The following is a 12,960-nucleotide window of genomic DNA, read 5'->3' as shown; positions in this document are numbered from 1 at the left end:
TAAACATTAACCTCACCAGCCCATCCATCACTACTTCCTTTTTTCAGACATTCTGCATGGCATCAATCCTGCCTTACCTGCTCTCATCTTAACTGCCTTCACTTTGTCTTCCCGTATTTCTCCTCCATTTCCCTCGCTCATCATGGTCATTTTCTTGGCGCTTCCCACTACAACTACCTTTCCCTATCTATCCTCCATCACATTTAGCAACTCCCTAAAATACTCTGCCCACCTTCCTCTTGCTGCCTTCTCTTCCATTATCATCTCTACATCTACACCTTTTACATTTTCTCTACTTAATTTGCCTTTCTTCAATTTCATTCCCAAACATTTTTTATTACTTAAAAGATTTTATCATACTCTTATCCCATTTCACATCAGCCTCCTTTATCTTGTTTTACTTTTTACTTTGTACCTCTCGTATGATTCACTTGTCCTAATTTATTACTGTAGTTATATTATTGTGGTGAGCTATGGGTTTCACATCCTGGAAAAGTAGTGTGCCAGGCTTTGCACATTTGCCAAAGTGATCCCTGACTTAGGGTTTGCCCGGGAATCTTTATCATAGAAATTACATAGGACTAAGAATGACTGGTCATTGATTGCAAGAATTGTATGAAAAGATTCCTAGCTTGCATTGCATGGATTAGATTTAAGTTGCATGATGCTCTTTATAAGTAAATGTAAATAACCACAAATTGCATTTATTGCAGGTAAGGAGAGTGCCTCGATCTTCTGAACAAGTGGATGTTACCAGTGTGCATTTACAGAAGATTGAGAGGAGGCTGTAGTAGTTCACGGGTAAAGTGCATTTACAGTTATGTCCACCTTGAATATAACTTTACAGTTGTATACATATTAAGTTTCTTTCAACTTGTTACATTATGGAACAGCATGGTCAGTACTTATTTTAGCTCTATACTTCTCTACACAAAGTAGTGAATTGCATTAACTGTTATCATATGGCAATATTGTATGGTTGAATCTGCCAATTTGAGATGCAAGTGTCTTGGCGGTTGGACTCGCAGGTCATTCAAGCCAATTTGGCAGGTCACATAACAGTAGGTTCTGTTGAAGGCTTGCCACTACTATCAGGATCTGATGTATACTTTTGTGCTTGCATACACTCGTGCATTAGCTACTCTACATCTTTCTTGCAACAAGATAAACAAACATGGATTTGAGCAGTTTCATCATAGGAAAATACTGTAAAATTTACTTAATCATAAGAACATGGAGAAGTAGATATATTCGTTCACCTAGGCAAGATGCAATCTTGTGAAAGGGTGGTTTGCCTGCAAAGGTTGTGATAGGGGAGAGGAGTAGAGGGAAGTTGTGGTGGTAAAGTCTTTCTATAGTAGGGGTAGTACCAACTGATGATGGAATGTTTTATGTTAAGGCCATGAGGAACTCTTGATATCTTTGTGCATCACTCATAAGATCATGCAACTTGAGTGCTTTGATTTTATTATTACTCCTGTCCAATGATATGAAAAGGTCTAGTGAAATTAGGGTAGAGCTTTAAGGTGGGGGTTTGGTAGTATGTAAACAATGTCTCGAAGTTCTAAAGTACAATTTCTCACTAAATGGTTGTACAGATGCACCATATCATTGAGTGATTTTTTTCAAGACTTTAAATTTGCTACTTTGACCTTGACATAATCCTTGAAATTGTAGATGGAAATTAATTCTGAAACCAGGTCATGTAGTCTTTTTGTCAGAGCCAAAGGGGACAAATTGAGGTGATTCAGATTTACCTAGTTGTATTATACGGGAAGGGAGCTATGCTCATGGTGACCCGTCTTTGTATCTCTCAGCATCAAGTTTTTTCTTAATCTTGTAGTGTTTGCACACTTTGTCTAATTTGTTCCAAGTATCTATTGTGTGGGAAGCTTTTTCTCTCTCTTGTTTCTCCATTGTCCCATTCAATAAATCTAAGATTTCCATTCCCTTCATAATTCTATAGGTAGTAAGTCTCCTCTTTCCCTTTGTTCCAGAGTTGGTAATTCTAATTTGGAAAGTCATTGTTCATATGTCATTTTGGAAAGAGTCGGTGCCAGTTTTGTTGTTGCTCTTTATATTTTCTTTTTGGTACTGGGTGTCTAGTGTTGCTGTGTACTCAAGTTTTGGTCTTGTTAGTGTAGTTAAAAAAAAAATTATTTCCTCGTCCAAATATCCAAATGCCACTTTTATTGACCTCGATAAATTATAGGTTTCTCCGACTATTTTATTAATATACTTATCCGATGTCATGTCTTTGATCATCACTCTAAGATCTTTTTTGGAGTTTACTTTTTTGACCCTCGCCAATTTTATAATCTCTCGATATTCTGTTTTTACTTTTTCCAAATTCCATTATACTACATTTCTTGATATTGAATTTCACTTCCCACTTTTGAGTCCATTTCCAGATCTTGTCCAAGTCTTGTTGTAACGAGTTGCAATCTTCCCCAGTTTTTACTTTCTCTAGTATTTTTGCATCATCTGCAAAGAAATTCATACAACACTCTACTCCTTCGTCCATGTCATTTATGTGTATAGCAAACATGATCGGGCCAGTACTGATACCTGTGGGACAGCACTTATCATTTCCTCCCAATTTGAGAATTTCCCTAATTGCTATTCTCATTTTCCTCCCAATCAAGAAGTCTTTCATCCATTCCAATAATTTTCCTCTGATGCCACCTATTGATTCTATCTTATTAGTTTGTGTGGTACCTTATCAAATGCCTTTTGTAGGTCCAGAAAGGCACAGTCTGCCCAACCAGCTCTCTTGTATTATGTCTATTAATCTTGTAGATTAAGTTTGTTGTACATGATCTTCCTTGTCTGAATCCAAATTGATTTGGATTCAGTATAGTTTTTTCTTCCAAATGTTTAACCCATCAATTTCTGACTACCTTTTTGCAAATTTTTGCTGCTGTGCTCGTCAAGGATACTGGTCTGTAATTTGATGGGTCTTCCCTGTTTCCTCCCTTATAAATTGGCACAATGTTTGCCTTTTTCCAGTCCTGTGGCACTTTTATTTCTTTAAGTGAGAATTTAATTGTATTGTATATTTTGTCTGTTAATTCTGAAATGCATTCTTTCAGTATCCAATTTGCAATTCCTTCTGGACCATGTGATTTTCTGATGTCGAGGGTTTTGATTTGGTTGCTGATTTCCTTATGCTACAATTATTTTTTTCATTGATGGGAATCTCTCTATTTCCTCAGTTAGGCGAGTTGTCCGTTGTGAATACCGATTTGAAATGGTTGTTCATAATTTCAGCTATTTCCAGTTCTCCTGTATATTTATGTTTACCTTGGTGCAGCTTTTCTATTTCTTGTTTGTTCTTCAGTTTGCCATTTACGTACCTGTAAAATAGTTTGGGTTCTTCCTTGCATTTTTTATAGTTTCTCTTCATCTCTGCGTATTTTTAAATACTTTTTTCTTAGTTTGATGTACATTTGCCATTTGCTTGCCTTCTTGTCACTTTTCCATTTCTAACGAGCTTTCTCTTTTATCCTTAGCCTCGCTACACCTTTGGTTGTACCAGCTTTTTATGTATGTTCTTAAAAAAATTTGTTGTACGTACTTATTTACTCCCTCATTGTAAATTTCTTTTAGTATATTCCATTTCTCTTCCATCCCTGTTTCTTCATTTAGGAATTTTTCCCAGTTCGCATTTTGAAAGAATTTTTGGTTTCTCAATTTTTTTGTTGTATATTAGTCTTCCTATTCTATGTTTATCATTTCTACTCTGATCCATTTGCTCTTTCAACTCAAATTCTATTAGTACATGGTCACTCTTTCCTATCGGAGTTTTGTAATAGATTTTATCGATAATTTCAGGCTCTGTCATAAGTATTAAATCCAGCCTTGATGGTTCTTCACTACCTCTGTATCTGGTATTTTCCCTTATCCACTGAGTCATTCTGTATTCAATGGTCATGTAGAGCAGGACGTTGCCCCAGAGTTCCTCTTCACCCTTCACTGTAATTTCCTCCCAACATATTTCTTTTGAATTAGTCACCCATAATTACTGTATTTCCTGTCCTTCAGTATATTAGTTAATTCATATTTTGTATCTTCCCCTCCCCTTGCTTTCGCCCTGCCCTGCCCTCCCCTCCCTTTCCCTTGCTCTCGCCCGGCCCTCCCCTCCCCTTGCTCTCGCCATGCCTTCCCCTCCCCATGCTCTCGCAATGCCCTCCCCTCCCCTCCCCTTGCTCTCGCCATGCCTTCCCCTCCCCATGCTCTCGCCATGCCTTCCCCTCCCCATGCTCTCGCAATGCCCTCCCCTCCCCTTGCTCTCGCAATGCCCTCCCCTCCCCTCCCCTTGCTCTCGCAATGCCCTCCCCTCCCCTCCCCTTGCTCTCGCAATGCCCTCCCCTCCCCTCCCCTTGCTCTCGCAATGCCCTCCCCTCCCCTCCCATTGCTCTCGCAATGCCCTCCCCTCCCCTCCCCTTGCTCTCGCAATGCCCTCCCCTCCCCTCCCCTTGCTCTCGCAATGCCCTCCCCTCCCCTCCCCTTGCTCTCGCAATGCCCTCCCCTCCCCTTGCTCTCGCAATGCCCTCCCCTCCCCTCCCCTTGCTCTCGCAATGCCCTCCCCTCCCCTCCCCTCCCCTTGCTTTCGCAATGCCCTCCCCTCCCCTCCCCTTGCTCTCGCAATGCCCTCCCCTCCCCTCCCCTCGCTCCCGCAATGCCCTCCCCTCCCCTCCCCTTGCTCTCGCAATGCCCTCCCCTCCCCTCGCTCTCGCAATGCCCTCCCCTCCCCTCCCCTTGCTCTCGCAATGCCCTGCACTCCCCACGCTCTCGCTTCGCCCTCCCCTCCCCTTGCTCTCGCAATGCCCTCCCCTCCCCTCCCCTTGCTCTCCCCTCCCCTTGCTCTCGCAATGCCCTCCCCTCCCCTTGCTCTCCCCTCCCCTTGCTCTCGCAATGCCCTCCCCTCCCCTCCCCTTGCTCTCGCACTGCCCTCCCCTCCCCTTGCTCTCGCACTGCCCTCCCCTCCCCTTGCTCTCGCCCTGCCCTCCCCTGCCCTTGCTCTCGCACTGCCCTCCCCTCCCCTTGCTCTCGCCCTGCCCTCCCCTCCCCTTGCTCTCGCACTGCCCTCCCCTCCCCTTGCTCTCGCCCTGCCCTCCCCTCCCCTCCCCATGCTCTCGCCCTGCCCTCCCCTCCCCTCCCCTCCCCTTGCTCTCGCCCTGCCCTGACCTCTCCTCCCTTCCCCTCCCCTTGCTTTCACCCTGCCCTCCCCTCCCCTTGCTCTCGCCCTGCCCTCCCCTCCCCTTGCTCTCGCCCTGCCTTCCCCTCCCCTTGCTCTCGCCCTGCCCTCCCCTCCCCTCCCCTTGCTCTCGCCCTGCCCTCCCCTCCCCTGCCCTTGCTCTCGCCCTGCCCTGCCCTCCCCTCCCCTCCCCTCCCCTTGCTCTCGCCCTGCCCTGCCCTCCCCTCCCCTGCCCTTGCTCTCGCCCTGCCTTGCCCTCCCCTCCCCTGCCCTTGCTCTCGCCCTGCCTTGCCCTCCCCTCCCCTGCCCTTGCTCTCGCCCTGCCCTCCCCTCCCCTGCCCTTGCTCTCGCCCTCCCCTCCCCTCCCCTCCCCTCCCCTTGCTCTCGGCCTGCCCTGCCCTCCCCTCCCCTTGCTCTCGGCCTGCCCTGCCCTCCCCTCCCCTTGCTCTCGTCCTGCCCTGCCCTCCCCTCCCCTTGATCTCGCCCTACCCTGCCTTCCCCTCCCCTCCCCTTGCTCTCGTCCTGCCCTACCCTCCCCTCCCCTCCCCTTGCTCTCGCCCTGCCCTGCCCTGCCCTCCCCTCCTCTCCCCTTGCTCTCGCCGTGCCCTGCCCTTCTCTCCCTTCCCCTTGCTCTCGCCGTGCCCTGCCCTCCTCTCCCTTCCCCTTGCTCTCGCCCTGCCCTCCCCTCCCCTCCCCTTGCTCTCGTCCTGCCCTCCCCTCCCCTCCCCTTGCTCTCGTCCTGCCCTCCCCTCCCCTCCCCTTGCTCTCGTCCTGCCCTGCCCTGCCCTCTCCTCCCCTTCCCTTGCTCTCGCCCTGCCCTCCCCTCCCCTCCCCTTGCTCTCGCCCTGCCCTCCCCTCCCCTCCCCTTGCTCTCGCCCTGCCCTCCCCTCCCCTCCCCTTGCTCGCGCCCTGCCCTCCCCTCCCCTCCCCTTGCTCGCGCCCTGCCCTCCCCTCCCCTCCCCTCCCCTTGCTCGTGCCCTCCCCTCCCCTCCCCTCCCCTCCCCTCCCCTTGCCAGTGAGAAGGTATAAATGAAAAAAAAAACGACAAAATGGTCTCCTAATGTTACATAAAGGTTTTTTCCTCTCCCTCTCTCTGTCCTCTCTCCCCCCTCTGTCCTCCGACCGGTAAGGGGATCCGTGGAGACCATAATCCAATAAATATTTTCTACCATACTCCAAATTCTCGGCATTACACGGCGAGCTATCAAGGTGTGACAGTTTTTGATCATATCAACATTATTTCCTACGTTGTTAGTGATGGTTACAATCGAAAGATGGTTCTGGGTTCACGTGGCGACGCTTTAATTGTGGACGCCGGATATGAGCTTGGTGGACGCTACAGGTGCACATGTGCCTTGCGGCCTCAACACTCCCAAAATTGGCCAAGTTTTTTATACTAAATTTATAGTCTTGTATGGTCTCCTCAACTTCACCTGCTAGGGCTTGTTTTTTAAGTTGCGCATTTTTGTGAACGAGCCTAAATTCGAAATGAGGATAGCTAAAAACGCGCACCTACGAAAAATCGAAGTTCAAATTTTGCTTGTCTTAGTGACGATGTTTACCACAAACAGAAGTCGAACATGGTATTCATCGAGCAAGCAAACCTCGTTCCAGGGCAACTGCATAAAAAGGCGGAAACTGTTTTCTCCCACTTGTTAAGGAGACGGGTAGGTCTTTCGATATTCACATGTTAATGAAAAACTTCTGATTGATATCATGGTTCAATTACAACAGTATGAAAAAAGTAATTGCTTAGCAGTCACAGAGAAAATTTAGGAGTATTTGCTCGCCTGTAGTAATATGTATATATGTATTTATATGTGTGTGTGTGTATTTTATATACTGTATATATATATATATATATATATATATATATATATATATATATATATATATATATATATATATATGATGTAAGCGGAGTAGGAAACACAGGAATCTTAGTCTTCAGTTTATTCCTGACTTGTTTCGCAGGTATGCTTTTTCAAAGGAACGGGTTTACAAATGGGCTGTGAGCATTTTATACATGGGGTGGACCTCACTACCTCCCTGTGTTACCATAGTTGGTGACAACTGTGAACATTACAGATTCATTGTAATAATGATAAAGTTTAACAATTAAATATGATGACGACACTAATAACAAAGAAAATATTAATAGTAATTGTAACAACACAAGCAAATGGAAAGAAGTGGGTAGACAGAATCTCATCAACAACCTATCCTACTACAACCTTATGCACACCCAAATGGAAGGCCCCTCCCTTGGTCTAAAATTCAGCACTAACATAAACCCAAAGAAATTGAACAATTACATGGGCAAGAACTACAACTGGAAAGACAGCGACATCGAGTCCGGCTTTAAGCAAGGTGTTCTATTATGCTGTTCCATTGCAGCCAGGAACAACAGCAAGACCATCCCCAGGAGAAAGTCCATGCCCTTCAAGAACTCCTTGACAATGACGACATCATCATCACGACCGCCGACAAAGGTGGTGGCTTTGTCATCATGAACAAGAGGGACTACACCAACAAAATGGAACGTTTACTCTCTGACCAAACCACATATTGTAAACAAAGGGACGGTACAGCCAGCAAAGAAGCCAAGAGGTTCAACACCGGCATCAGGAGAATCCTCAAAAGAACGGAAAAGGGGAAAAGACTCCTCTACCTCCTGTAGGAAGACCCAACAATCCCATCCATGAAAGGACTTCCGAAAATCCACAAACAAGACATTCCCCTCTGACCTATAACTTCTGGCAAAGGAAGTGCACTACATAGACTAGCCAAGCAATTGGCCAAACCTCTTTCATCCTCCTTAGGTAGCATTAGCGGAACACACCTTAGAAACTCCTCCGACCTAATAGATAAACTGAACACATTTGACTTCACAGACCAACGCCTGGTAAGCCTTGACATTACTTCCCTCTACACAAACGTAACAATCGATGGTGCCCTTCGGGTTGTTAAAGAGACAGTAAAACACATTGACACCGACAACTTACCCATCAACAAGCATGACTACTTGGAGTTAGTAGAAAAGTGCATGAAGTTTGGTTCTTTTGTTTTTAACAAACAGGAATACAGGCAACATGAAGGGCTCCCAATGGGATTTCCATTGAGTGCAGTGGCAGCATCGCTCTACATGGAGACTTTGGAAAGGGACCATTTTCTACATATCATCCCAGATAACTCCAAGTGGTACCATTATGTTGACGACATCCTCTTCATTTCACACAAAACAAACAACACAAGAAACCTACTGGAACAGCTGAACAACGTAGACCAAATAATTAAATTCAAAGTAGAGGAAGAGACCAACAGTTCCCTACCTTTCCTAGACACTGTCGTCATCAGATAGAACGACAGCGCTAGGTTCAAGGTATACCGTAAACCGACGAACAAAGGCGACTTCATCCACTATTTTAGCGCACATGACGAAAAGACCAAATCAGGGGTTATCATTGGGTTTTACCTTTGGGCTCTTAGAATATGCAGCAAAGAGTATTTACAAGAAGAAATTGAATACATCACCGCTGCATTCAAGAACCTAAGGTACCCAGAGGGCATGTTAGGGACGTCACTACGGAAAGCAATTAAAATTAGACAGAGGAAAGGAAGTGAAGAGAGGACAGATTTACGATACCTTGTGGTTCCTAACTCTGGCCTCTCTCACATGCTTTCCAAAATGTTGAGACAGACAGGACTCATCATAGTAAATGACACAGGGAAGAAAATAGGACACTTGACCACCAACAGAACCAAGATGAACCGTGACAATAGCATCGTTTACAAAATTCCCTGCAAAGGATGCGACTGTGCATACTACGGAGAGACATACAGAGGACTTAACAGCAGACCCAGGGAACACAAAGCGGACATTAGACACCACCCAGAAACAAACACTCTAGTTAACCACATAGACACAGACGGACACTTACCAAACTGGGAGGGATCCACCATTCTAGCCAGAGGACTACACAAAAAACAACAAAAAATAATTGAATCACTTTACATTGCCAACCACAAAAACACAAACAAGAGAACTGGTGACTTAAAATGGACAAGATCTACCGTGACACTTGCCCTCCAGGAATGGCTTCCCAGACCCCCCCGACTCTAAGTAGATACCTTTTTCCCACTTCTGCCTACCCTTTCCAGCTTTCATCCTTTTACTCTGACGTTCCTTGTTATACCATGCTACCATACTTTACTTCACATGTTACCAATTCACATATCCTCCATCATTTCCACATTGTTCCTTCACCACTTAAATATTATTCCCTTCTTTTTATTATTATTATTCTTTTAATATTATTTATTATTATTTATTTTTAACTTTATTATTACTATTGTTACGAAAGCGGCCCCTATTGCATCCTGTCGACATCGTGACATCGGAGATGACGCTTTCGTCGTGATCCTTGGCGCCAAAGATGGACGCCACCTGGAAGCACGTGACGTCGAGCAGCGACTGTGATTGGTCGAGGCGTGCTTGGCGGGACTGCGTGGGCACGCGATCCCGGGGAGGACAGAGACGAGCAGGACAGGTGACGGGAGAAGGCGTCGTGGTTCTCGCTCGGATTATTATTGCGTTTGTAAGCTGTAGCGAGGCTTCAAGTAGCCTTTCGAGGGCTGGCAAGTGACCCGAGGTGCCTCCTACAGCCCAGTATTCTTTTGTAGTGGCTCTGTGTAAATAGAGGATATAAGTCTACTTTGCGTTTTCGTCGCCTTGAGAACTCACCACGGGACGAGGTGGCGAGTGTGAGCGGGCGAAGCTCGCTCGAAACATTACCGTCACGTCTCTTAAGTGCAACGGACCCATGAATTGAAATCGGGTGACAAACCTCCAGTCTCCTGGGGGGGGTTCTTTACAGTGGTGTCAGAAGTGGGATCTGTAAGTGTAAGTGCATTTTAAGTGCGTCGCGGTGATCTATCGAGTGTGAGCGGGAAAAGCCGCGATCATTTTGTCGTGACAGGTGACAGGTCCAAAGTGTTGTGCCCAGGTAAGTGGTATTGTGGTCGTTTTCAGTGCCGTAGAGTTATTACACTAGCATGGCTAATATGGAAACCACACTAGCAGACGTTATAAGGGCTATGGCGGAGCAAGGAAGGACACAGCACGCTGAACTGCAAGCAATGGTGAACCATGCTTTATCGGAGCAAGGAAAAGCACAGCAAGCCGAAATTCAAGCTGTGGCGAACCGTGTTGACAGTGTGTTCAAACAGGTGTTTGGACTCGTTAAGGAGGAGTGCTCGCGGGTGAAAGGAGAAGTTTTAGAGGCAGTTTTCACCAGGGACGAGGTGAAGGGAGAGGTGGAAAAAGTGGCCAGTGACCTTAGGAGGTATGTGGATGAAGTTGTGGCAGCACAAGTGCCCCCTGCCCTCTTCCGGCATGAGGATACGCTGCCCCGGGAGAGTGAGCAAGCTAGCGAGGCGGAAGATAGTGACGAGGACGAAGCTAAGAGTCGGCACGAAGGACTCAAGAGCCGTTCTCCATTGGCAAAGGCGTTTCCGTCTCCCCCAGGTGCCCCGGCGAATGTTTTGTCGCCTCCGCCATCCCCGCCAGCCTCGGTAAAGTCGGGCCTCTCGGCTGCCAGCTCCACGTCACGGAGGCTAGGGAGTGGGACGAGGCGCCGCCCGCAGGAGTTCGACGGGACAGTGTCTTGGGAAGCATACAAGACACAGTTCGAGCTCCTGGCTAGCGCCCACCAGTGGAGTCGACCTGAGATGGCCATGCAGCTTGTGTGGGCGCTCAAAGGCCCAGCGTTGGAAGTCCTGAACCAACTACCAGCCACCCAGCGGAGCTCCTATAGTAAGGTGACGGCGGCGTTGGAGAGGAGGTACGGGCATCAGCATCAAACTGAGGTGTTCAGGACAAGGTTCCGGGCCCGGGTAAGAGGCCCGGGAGAGACCCTGACACGCTTAGCGCAGGATTTGGAGGTATTGGTGCGCCGTGCGTACCCGGAGGCCAGTGAGGAGATGATCACCATTCTCTTGCGGGATCAGTTTGTTGACGCTATCGATAACCAGCAGCTGAGGATATACGTCCAGCAGGCGCACCCCAAGGACCTACAGGAGGCCCTGGCGAGGGGCCTGGAGATGGAGTCGTTTCTCCGGATTACGCGGGAGCGACCCAGCTGGAACAGTGACTCATACAAGGTGAGAGCAAAGAAGGGGAAAGTGGACAAATCCCCCTCTAGACCTGCATCACCCTCAGGTGAGTTCTGGGGTAAATGCTACTCGTGTGGGCAACAAGGGCATTCCAAAAAGTACTGCCCGCAGGGAACGCACGGCGGAAAGGCTGTCGGTGCTGGAGCAGGGCCGCATCGGTACAAACCCTGTTGCTGGAGTTGTGGTGAGGGGTATAAGACGGCAGGGTGTGCCATCGTCTCCGACAAGGATAGCAAGAAGGTAGCGGGAAACTGGGAGGGGCTGGCGGAAGGGGTCGAATACCAGCCGGAAGACGGGAGACCCCAGTCCGTTTAAGTTGCCGCGCCGAGGGCGCCCGGACCGTTCAGGTAGGCGGGCAAGTGGACGGTAAGTCTTGCTGCTTCACGGTGGACTCGGGCGCAGAACGCACCTTCGTGCAGGACGGCATGGTGGCAACTGGACGACCCCCGGTGGCCCAGCAACAGCTGTGTGGGATTACGGGGCACTGCACGCAGCTGAGGGGACCAGTGCATGCCAGGGTAACGGTTAGCAACACTGAGGAGCATCTTCCTGTTTTTGTAGCTGACGTCGGGGAGAACTTGCTCGGTCTAGACTACCTCCAGCAAAGCAGGGCGGTGCTGGATTTCGGGGAGATGACCATGTCGGTCGGAGGTGACGTGGTGCCGCTTAGGGAGGGCGCCGTTGACGCAGAGGAAGCCCACACTGTACCACCACCCGAAACCAGCCACCGTTGCCGTCTAAGTGAGGAGCAGGAAGGGGAAAGCCTGGGCCCGGACGAGGGTGGTGGACAGGCGACTATGATCACGGAAGGTCACTTCGAGGACACGCAGGGGGGTAACACTGAAGTCCCACCTCATCTGCAGGATCTATTGCAGAGGAGCTCGGTATGTCTGTCTGGGGAACAGGTTGACGAGGTGAGGAAAGTGTTGACACGGTATGCAGACGTCTTCTCGAAGGGGGATACCGACCTGGGCCGGACCAGCCTGGTGAAACACCGCATACACACAGGGGATAGTCAGCCGGTCAAGCTGCCGCCCCGAAGGATCGCACCCGCCCGTCGGCTGGAAGTGGAGAAAGCCGTGGAGGAACTGCGCGCGCAAGGGGTAATTGAAAAGTCGGCTAGTCCCTGGAGTGCGGCCGTCGTACTCGTTAAGAAGAAGGATGGGTCCACCAGGTGTTGTGTGGACTATCGGGGCCTTAACGCGGTGACAACCAAGGACTCGTACCCTCTACCGAGGGTGGATGACACTCTTGACGCGCTCGCGGGAGCCCAGTGGTTCTCGACCTTGGACTTGAAGTCTGGTTACCATCAAGTGGAGGTAGCGGAGGAGGACAGAGAGAAGACAGCCTTCTCGTATGGGCAGGGGCTATATCAATTCAAAGTGATGAGTTTTGGCCTAGTGAATGCCCCGGCAACCTTTGAGCGCCTGATGGAGCGTGTGTTGGATGGGCTGCTCTGGAAAAGCGCCCTGGTATATTTAGACGATGTGCTAGTGTATGGGAATTCATTTGAGTGTGCTCTGGAAAGGCTTAAGGTAGTATTGGATAGGTTTAGGGCAGCAAAGGTGAAACTCAGCCCGAAGAAG

The 12,960-nt window shown here is 48.6% G+C and overlaps 3 protein-coding genes across 3 annotated transcripts in view; all 3 read left to right on the top strand.

Annotated features, from left to right (window-relative positions):
- LOC143024013 (uncharacterized) overlaps positions 1-12,960 on the top strand; it is a 163,725-nt gene that overhangs the window by 34,223 nt on the left and 116,542 nt on the right. The gene's annotated exons all lie outside the window — the stretch shown is intronic.
- The window catches only part of LOC143024018 (uncharacterized), a 114,434-nt gene continuing 108,251 nt past the window's right edge, over positions 6,778-12,960 (top strand). Inside the window, exon 1 of the mRNA XM_076182712.1 lies at positions 6,778-6,867. The gene's annotated coding sequence lies outside the window, so the exon portion shown is untranslated. The remainder of the gene's footprint in view (positions 6,868-12,960) is intronic.
- LOC143024017 (uncharacterized) lies at positions 9,563-11,689 on the top strand. Its single transcript, XM_076182710.1, has one exon. It carries the CDS (start codon positions 10,256-10,258, stop codon positions 11,687-11,689), a length of 1,434 nt encoding a protein of 477 aa, XP_076038825.1. The 5' UTR covers positions 9,563-10,255.

Source organism: Oratosquilla oratoria, unplaced genomic scaffold (genome assembly GCF_046742065.1).
Source record: "Oratosquilla oratoria isolate Oo_2021 unplaced genomic scaffold, ASM4674206v1 SCAFFOLD80, whole genome shotgun sequence".
Taxonomy (NCBI): domain Eukaryota; kingdom Metazoa; phylum Arthropoda; class Malacostraca; order Stomatopoda; family Squillidae; genus Oratosquilla; species Oratosquilla oratoria.
The sequence above is the reverse complement of the archived record's forward strand: the minus strand, read 5'-3'. Positions and strand labels throughout refer to the sequence as shown.